At 46.5% G+C, this 9,219-nt stretch overlaps 1 protein-coding gene across 10 annotated transcripts in view; it reads right to left on the bottom strand.

Moving 5' to 3' along the window:
- The window catches only part of PPP1R17 (protein phosphatase 1 regulatory subunit 17), a 56,760-nt gene extending 47,763 nt beyond the window's left edge, over positions 1 to 8,997 (bottom strand). For 2 of the 10 annotated variants that reach the window (XM_064414078.1, XM_064414066.1), the window contains exon 1: positions 6,489 to 7,196. In XM_064414078.1, the coding sequence (XP_064270148.1) occupies positions 6,489 to 6,496 (8 nt within the window). In that variant the 5' untranslated portion in view covers positions 6,497 to 7,196. The other 8 variants (XM_064414071.1, XM_064414069.1, XM_064414068.1 and 5 more) reach the window with 8 other exon arrangements.
- Between the last annotated feature and the right edge of the window lie 222 nt (positions 8,998 to 9,219).

Genomic DNA, 9,219 nt, shown 5'->3' on the forward strand with positions numbered 1-9,219 from the left:
GAGCCCATATAAAATTAATCAGATAACAAGTTTATACCTTAGAACACCAATAGATGCATAACCTTCTTTTGAACAGTACAGGAAGATTTGAACAGGCAGATGCACAGAAACAAGACATCTAGAACATTTCATAGGAGGTTGCAGAAAAACCTTTTCTTTCCCTAAAAACTGATGCTCTGTTAATGAGTGCTGGGAAGAAACAGTTTTAGAGGACCTCAAACAGTCATATTTTAAACCATAAAAAGGAGAGAGAGGCTTGTCTTTGATAGATGGACCTGATGCCCAAGAACATATAAACCTGTATGCCACTTATATTCCTAATAAGATACAGAGTGACACTACTAAGTAAGTTCCTAGATTTTCTGCTTATTGGGAAAATCTTGAACAAGGCTCAAAACCATAAGGCAATTAAAAAACCACCAGAACACCAGATATACATTTTCTACCTCCTCCCTCCCAACACCTTTTTTTTTTTCCCCATTTAATTATCTTTGGGGTGAACTTTAACTAACTTGACATCTGCTGGAGAAGAAACACAGAGAAGCACAAACAGTCTAGGACATTCCTGTTCCATTAGTTACCACTGATGACAACTTCCTGACAGAAGTAATGAAGAACCACAGAAGGAATGGTGTGCTGCTAGATCTTATACTAAAAAACAGAGAAAGCATTGTTGTAAGTAGTAGGCATGTGGGGCTCTGCCTCTTCTCCCAGGCAACTAGCAATAGGACAAGAGAACATAGTTTTAAGCTGTGCAAGGGGAGGTTTAAGTTGAACATTAGGAAGAATTTTTTTTCACAGAAAGTGTGATAGAATATTGGTATAAGTTACCTAGGGAGGTGATGGAGGTGTTTAAGGAAAGACGATCTAGTTGACATAGTGATGTTTGGTCATAGGCTGGACTCAATCTCAGAGGTCTTTTCCAACCTAATTGATTCTATCAGGTGTAAAGGCTGGGGGCAGCCTTGGCTGTAGTGACCATGAGACTGTGGAGTTGAGTACAGGCAAAGAAGAAACAGGGCAGCAGCAAAATTATGAGCATAGACTTCAAGATATGTTCATACATTAACTTTAAACTCTTTGGGGATTTCCTGGGAAGAATCCCATAAAACAAGGTCTGGAAGAGAGTAAATGTCACCTCAGTCTTCAAAAGAGGCAAGGAGGACCCAGGGAAATACCAGCCAGTCTGCCTAACTCAATCCCTAGAAAGGTGATGGAGTGCCTCATTCTGAAGGCCATTTCTATCTGCATGGATGACAAGAAGGGGATCAGGAGTAGTCAGCATGGATTCACTAAGGTCAAATCATGCTTGACCAGCCTGATAGCCTTCTATGATGAGACAACTACGTCGATGGATGAGGGGAGAGCAGTGTGTATTGCCTACCGCAACTTCAGCAAGGTTTCTGACACTGCCTCTCACAATGTCCTCATATGCAAATTCAGGAAGTGTGGATTGGACAGGTGGATGGCAAGGTGGATTGAGAACTGGCTGATTGGCACATGACAGAGGGACAAAATCAACAGAAGAGGGTCTAGCTGGAGGCTTGTCACTAGTGGTGTCTCCCAGGGGTCAATATTGGGTCCAGTATTGTTTAACTTGTTCATCAGTGACTTGGGGAAAGGGGCAGATACCTCCTCAAGAAGTCTACTCATGACTCAAAGCTGGGAGGAGTGGTCAGTACCCAAGAGTGTTGTGCTGACATTCAGAAGGATCTTAACAGGTTGGAGACAAGGGCAGAGAAGAACTGTCTGAAGTTCAACAAAGACAAATGTAGAGTCCTGCACCAGTACAGGCTGGAGGCCAAACCACTGGAAAGCATCTCTGTGGAGAAGGACGTGTGGGTCCTATTGAACAGCAAGCTGTCCATGAGCTAGCAGTGAGCCCATACCAATGGCCAAGAAGGCCAATGGTATCCTCGGGTGCATTAGGAAAAATATTGCCAGCAGGAGGAGGGAGGTGATCCTGACCATCTACTCTGCCCTTGTGAGATCATATCTCTAGTGCAGTGTCCAGTTCTGAGCTCCTCAGGACAAGAGTGACATGGAATTCCTGGAGCAGGTTCAGTGGAGGGCAACAGAGGGTTCGGACTCTACCACCTTGAGAAGATGAGTGAGAAGGGACTTCATCAATGTGTATAATTATTGGAAGGGAGGGTGTCAGGAGGAGGGAGCCAGGCTCTTCTCAGTGTTGCCAAACAGTAAGACCAGAGGCAAAGGTCAAAAGCTGATGCACGAGAAGTTCCACCTGAATATGAGGAAGAATTTTTTTACTGTGCAGATGGCCATTCACTGAAACAGATTGCCAAGAGAGGATGTGGAGTCTCCCTCTCTGGAGTTACTCAAGAACTGTCTGGATGCAATCTTGTCAATGTGCTCTAGGATCACTCTGCCCTTGAGCAGGGAGGTTGGACCTGATGACTGCTCTGGTGATCTTTTCCAGTGTCTCCCATTCTGGGATTTTGAGCTGTTGTTGGTGCCAAATATACCATTCAGAAGTCAGGCAAAGCCAGGGTTCTGGTTCCAACCACCTTCTGTTTTCAGCTGCCCTGGTCTGTGGCATATCTCTCCCACAGCTCTCCCAGAGGGTATGGTGGACTACTCCAGTGCATCCTTACAAAACAGCTTATAGACTCTTCTTTCCCTTCTAGAAAGCATTGTACTAGAAAACATTATGAAAACATTACTACCCAGTATTTCACTTATGTACTATTAGCTGATAAACTATCACCAGCATAGGATTAGAGAGCCTGAGAATCCCTATGTTTTACAGAGCCTCTGAGACTCTCCAGCTGTCTTAGACTTTTTAGGTTCCTACCTGTCTTCCTCTCAGACTTTTATCTTCTTTTCACATACATTCTAAAGGGAGTAATTAATTTTTTCCTCCAAAGGTCTTCATTGACTGTTTCACACAGTTCATGAACACCCTGGTGAATTGTCGCTTTCCCCCTGTGGATCCAGAGAAGAAAAGTATAAGTTACTAAAAAACCCAAATTAAGGTTAAGATTTAAAAAGAAATAATTTTAAATTATATTTTTATTCCAGATTTGCTTTCCTTATTTATTTTTTTCCAAGTGTGAAAATCCCCAGCAAATCTGACATAAATCCTCAGTGCATTTGTTTATTGCATTGCATATGGTAATGCATTTGTTTATTGCATTGCGTATGTCCAGGAGATGCATCAGGTGGGTAAGTGTCATGTGTGGCCTTCTCTGTCTCCTTTGTAAATTCCCAAGACAGACAGGATTCCTGGTCCCAATAGCCATTCTGGTACAGAAGTGTGGCCCCAAGCAAAGGGACCCAAACTTCCTGTTTTTCACTTTTGCAGACACCTGTGTGTCTGACTTTGAGTTCCTCTTTCTTTTATTTCCTCCTCAGTCCTCTCTGTTTCTCACTGTTCTTGTCTCTCTACCTCTTGTCTTCATTCTAAATCCATATTTTTGTCAACTGTATGTCTCCTCCTTCTTCCTTTTTTTTTTTTTTTTAATTTTGATAAGAAGAAACTGTATGTTTTGCGTAACATTTCCAGGGACAATAGAGACTCTTCACTCTGGAAAGTGATGGAGAAAATTAATGCATGCCACCTTTCCCATGAAATCCTGCTGTTCTAGAGTTAGAGAATATTCATTAGAAGTAGGACATCAGTTTAAAACAGATTCAAAAAAAGAGTTCACTTACCAACTAGCAAATTTCGGGACTTACTTTCGGCATGAAGCAGTGGAAGTTTATGGTAAGACAATACAAAAAGGTATGGATATATTAGGAGAAGGAAAGTTAGTCCCTCTCTTGAGTGGGATGTTGGATTAGCTCAAAATTAGAGAATGGGTAAGGTTGGAAGGGACCATCTGTGCAGTCAGCTGGTCCAATCTCCCTGCTCAAGCAGAGTGATTCTAGAGCACATTGCACAGAATTGCATCCAGACAGTTCTTGAGTATCTCCAGAGAGGGAGACTCCACATCCTCTCTTGGCAGTCTGTTCTAGTATGGTCATCCGCACAGTAAAGAAGTTCTTCACTACATTCAGGAACCTTCTGTGTGTCAATTTCTGACCCATTGCTTAGCACCATTGAGAAGAAAGAAGCCTTACCCGGATCCTTCTCAGCTTGGAGGGTACTAAATCTATTTGTTAATGGAAAATCTTCAGGAGAAATAGGAGCATTTCTCCTTGCACACAGTAAGATTGGAGAATGGTGTCATTCTAGCCAGCCTTCCCTCCTACTGACTTTTTGTGAGATAGTGCAGAACCCACCTACATCTCCAATGTAAGGAAGGATTGAGGCTCCTGAGCCTGAATGGTCTCTGAAAATATACAATCTGTCTCTCATCCCCATGAAAAATATGCTATCTCATCTGATTAATCTACACATAGAAGAAGAACTGTTGTTGCGTTTCAAGCTTCTTATGTCCGTTACACCTGCTCAACTGATGTTTTCTTTCTGCTTTTCTTCCCATGTCTACCCCTTGTTTTCAGATTCCTCTATCCCATCAACAGCTACAACATTTCTGCTAGGCTGCTCACAAGTCCTTTTCTTCATCTCCTCTCTGGATGGTAGTCAGCCCAGCTGCTACACGCTTTGGCAGCAATTGCTAACCAGTGCCAGGATGGGCTCACCAGGCAACAACTGGACACCACCACCTCATGACATCAAAAGGCTATCAGCTCCCAGAATGAGATTTCTTTGGCACTAGCTGCTCCAGGTTTCCCCAGATATCTCACTCCAGCTACCCTCCATCCTCCGCTACACACACACACATACACAAAACCAAAAAGCCAAAACCAACAACAACAAACCTCTCACTCCTCTGTGGATTAGCTTAACCCAAAACCCAGTTCTGAGAAGGGTGGTTGTCACACTTGTCTGGACTGGTTTGGGATGACTCAGTTGCCCTTGTTTCCACTTCTCTTTTTGTTAAATGGGACAAGGATGTGAGGAATCCAGGCTACTGTGCTTCCAACATACTTTGCTCTGGTTAGAGAAACCCTAAATCTGGAATAGCTCTCCTGAGGTAATGAGATCATTATTGCTATTCCTTGTAGATGAAAAATTAAGGACAGTGAAGCCCTTATGCAGGACATTACCAAGGTGTCACTAATACAATTGACTCCAGATTTCAAGTAATTAGGTTTTTCATTTTTTCCCCACAAGTGATTATAACTATTTACTACTCTCCCTAATTTCTTTCTCTGTCAGTATCTTAGAGAAAGCTCTGTAAAGTTGAGGTAACATTTAAAAAGCTAATTTACCAGTAAGACAATACTTGACTACAGACTTTCACACCCACCCGCCCACACACACAGACCTTGTTTCAGCATAGGTTTACAGTAGCTTGACTTGTCAGTTGTAAGAGAAACTTTACTTGTTGGGGAAGGTGCACATTACTGTACTTACACAGACTGGGAACTGACTTAAAGTAATTTACACAAAAATTGTGTACAGAGTAATAAAAATGGTAGTGTACCATTAACATTGGGGTGAGAACCACAGCTTTCTTCACCATCTGGGACTATCGCTCTGCTTTTTTTCATGATTTCTAGCAGCCTGACACCCTTGAGAGATTCTTGCATTATCTAAAATACATCTCATAAATACAGACTGCAGTCATTCCTGGAGGCAGCTGGGTTATCAGAGAATACAGAGGAACTGGAATGTTTCAGATGTCTGTATTTGCAGAAGCTTTTTGCAGGAGAAAAGACCAGAGACTGACAGTGACATGCAAGGGAAATACGTGGCAAATCACCAGGTGAGGTACCAGAGACCCTCACATTCCCATAGGATAAGGAATGGGGGATGGAATGGACAACTTAGCTTCCAACATTTGATCTTGTCTTCTCACTATTTTTCTAATTCTAGAGGTGGCAACACTGGGCCACAGGACATTAAACACAAAGGCTGGCCTGTTTCCCTGGGAAACCAAACTCACCAGCCCAGGTTCCTGATGGCAGTTTGCAGGAGGCACTAGGAACTGTCAAAGAAGCCCAAGTTGGCAGTAATGGCAGCTTGGATCTGGGAGGCATCCTGCGTAATGTGGAATTTCAGCAAGCAGCTACCACTCCAGGCCACAGGCCCCTGAACACAAATGCCTGTCCTTTTCCCTGAGAAACAAAAAGCACCAGCACCAGTTCCTGATGTCAGTTTGCAGGAGGCACTTGACACTGTAATAGCAGCTTGTGTTGGCAGTGGTGACAGCTTAGGTCTGGGAGGCATCCTGCACAATGAAGAATTTAAGTGGGCAGCGGGCCATTCCGGGCCACAAAGCCCTGAACCCAAATACCCCCACTTCTCCCTGGGATACAAAATTAACCAGCCCAGGTTCCTGGTGTTAGTTTGAAGGAGGCGCTTAGCAATGTCAAACAGCCTGAGTTTGCTTGTGGGGCAGCTTGGGTCTGCAAGGCATCCTCTGCCGCATGGAACATCAGCAGGCAGCCAGCCACTCAAGGCCCCCAGCCCCAGAAAAAAATTGCCATGGCTTCCCCCAGGAAATAAAACTCACCAGCCCATGCTCCTAGAGGATTGAAGGATTCGCTTGGGACTCACAAAGTAGCCTGAGTTTGCGGTGCTGGCAGCATGTGTGTGGGAGGCATACTGCACCGTGCGAAACCTCAGCAGGCAGCCAACCACTCAGGGCCACAGGGCCCTGAACAAAAATGCTGGTCTTTAGCCTTGGAAACAAGACTCACCAGCCCACATTCCTGGTGTCACTTTGCAGGAGGTGCTTGGAACTCTCAAAGAGCCCAAGTTTGCTTGGGTAGCAGCTTGGGTCTGGCAGGCATCCTCTGATGTGCAGAACCTCAGCAGGCAGTCAGCCACGCAGGGCCGCAGGCCACTGAACAAAAATTGCCATGGTTTCCCCCAAGAAACAAAACGCACCAGCCAGGGTTCCTGGTGTCATTTTGCAGGAGGCACTTGCGACTCCCAAAGCAGCCTGAGTTTGCATTGGTGGCAAGCTGAATCAGGAAAGAATCCTGAGCCCTGCGGAACTTCAGCAGAAAGTTGGCCACACAGGGCTACAGGCCCCTGAAGAGAAATGCCAGCCTTTTCCCTAGGAAACAAAACTCACCAGCCCAGGTTGCTGGTGTCATTTTGCAGGAGGTGCTTGGGACTCTCAAAGCACCTGGAGTTTGCTTTGGTAGCAGATTGGGTTAGGGAAGCATTCTGAGCTGTGCTGAACCTCAGCAGGCCACTCATGGCCAGAGGCGCCTGATCACGAATGCTGGGGTTTTTCCCCAGGAAACAAAACTCACCAGCCCACATTCCTCACATGAGTTTGCAGAAGGTGCTTGGGACTCTCAAAGCAGCCTGAGTTTGTTGTGATAACAGCTTGGAAGTGAGCAGCGTTCAGAACCTCATCAGGCAGCCGGCCACACTGGCCCACAGGCCCCTAAACAAAAATGTCAGTCTTTTCCCTAAGAAAGAAAACTCACCAGCCCAGGGTCATGGCGTCAGTTTGCAGGAGGCACTGGGGACTCTCAAAACAGCCTGAGTTTGTGGTGGTGGCAGCTTGGGTCAGGGAGGCATCCTGTGTCATGCCAAATCTCAGCAGGCAGCTGGATACTCAGGGCCACAGGTCCCTATACAAACATGCCAGCTCTTTCTCTAGGAAACAATACTCACCAGCCAAGGTTTCTGATGTCACATAGCAGGAGGCACTTAGGACTCTCAAGGAAGCCTGAGTTTGTGGTGGTAGCTGCTTAGGTGTGGGAGGAATCCTGCGCCATGCAGAACCTCATCAGGCAGCTGGCCACTCAGGACCACAGGCCCCTTAAAAAAATTGCCAAGGTTATCCCTACAAAACAAAACTGAACAGCCCAAGTGCCTGATGTTAGTTGGCAAGAGGTGCTTGGGACTGTCAAATCAGCCTGTGTTTGCTTTGGTGGCAGCTTGGGTCAGAGAGGCATCGGCACTGTCCTGAACCTCAGCAGGCAGCCGGCCACTCGTGGCCACAAGCCCCTGAACATCACTGCTGGGCCTTTTCCTTATGAAACAGCTCATTAGCCCAGATTCTTGGTGTGAGTTGGCAGGGGGAGCTTCAGATTCTCAAAGCAGCCTGAGTTTGTGGTGATGACAGCATGGGTCAGGGAGGCATTCTGTGTCGTGCCGAACCTCATCAGGCAGCCATCCACTCAGGGCCACAGGCCTGTGAACACCAGTGCTGGGCCTATTCCCTAGGAAATAAAACTCACTAGCCCAGGTTCTTGGTGTGAGTTGTCAGGAGGCTCTTGGGATTCTCAAAGCAGCCTGAGTTTTCTTTGATGGCGTCTTGCATCAGGGATGCATCCTGCGCTGTTCCGAACCTCAGCAGGCAGCAAGCAACCTAGGCCCACAGGATCCTGAACAAAATAGTGCTGGGATTTTCCCTAGGAAGCAAAACTCATCAGACCGTGTCCCTGGTGTCAATTTGCAGGAGGCACTTGAGATTCTCAAAGCAGCCTGTTTTTTTCATGGTGGCTTCTTGGATCTGGGAGGCATTCTGTGCTGTGCAGAACCTCAGCAGGCAGCCGGCTACACAGAGCCACACGCCTCTGAACAAAAATGCCAGCCTTTTCCCTCGGAAACAAAACTCACCAGCTCAGAGTCCTGGTGTCAGTTTGCTGGAGGTGCTTGGGACTGTCAAAGCAACCTGAGTTTGCTTTGGAAGCAGATTGGGTCAGGGAGGCATCCTGCACTGTGCCGAACCTCAGCAGGCAGCTGGCCACTCATGGCCAGAGGCCCCTGAACACCACTGCTGGGCCTTTTCCCTAGGAAACAATACTCACCAGCCCAGGTTACACATCTCATTTTCAGGAGGCGCTTGGGATTCTCAAAGCATCCAGAATTTATGGTTGTGGCAGCATGGGTGTGGGAAGCATCCTGTGCCGTGCAGAACCTCAGCAGGCAGCTGGCCGTACAGAGCCACAGGCCTCTGAAGAACACTGCCCACCTTTTCCCTTGGAAACCAAACTCACCAGCCCAGGTTCCTGACGTCATTTTGCAGGAGGCACTTGGGACTCTCAAAGCAGCCTGTGTTTGTCCTGGTCGCTTCTTGGATCTGGGAGGCATCCTGCGCCGGGCGGAACCTGAGTAGTCAGCTGGCCACTCATGCCCACAAGCCCCTGAACACCAGTGCTTGGCCTTTTCCCTATAAAACAAACTCACCAGCCCAGGTTCCTGATGTAAGTTTGCAGGAGGCACATGGGATTCTCAAATCAGCCTGAGATTGTTGTGGCAGCTTGGGTCATGGAGAC

This window comes from Passer domesticus, chromosome 3 (assembly GCF_036417665.1).
Source record: "Passer domesticus isolate bPasDom1 chromosome 3, bPasDom1.hap1, whole genome shotgun sequence".
Taxonomy (NCBI): domain Eukaryota; kingdom Metazoa; phylum Chordata; class Aves; order Passeriformes; family Passeridae; genus Passer; species Passer domesticus.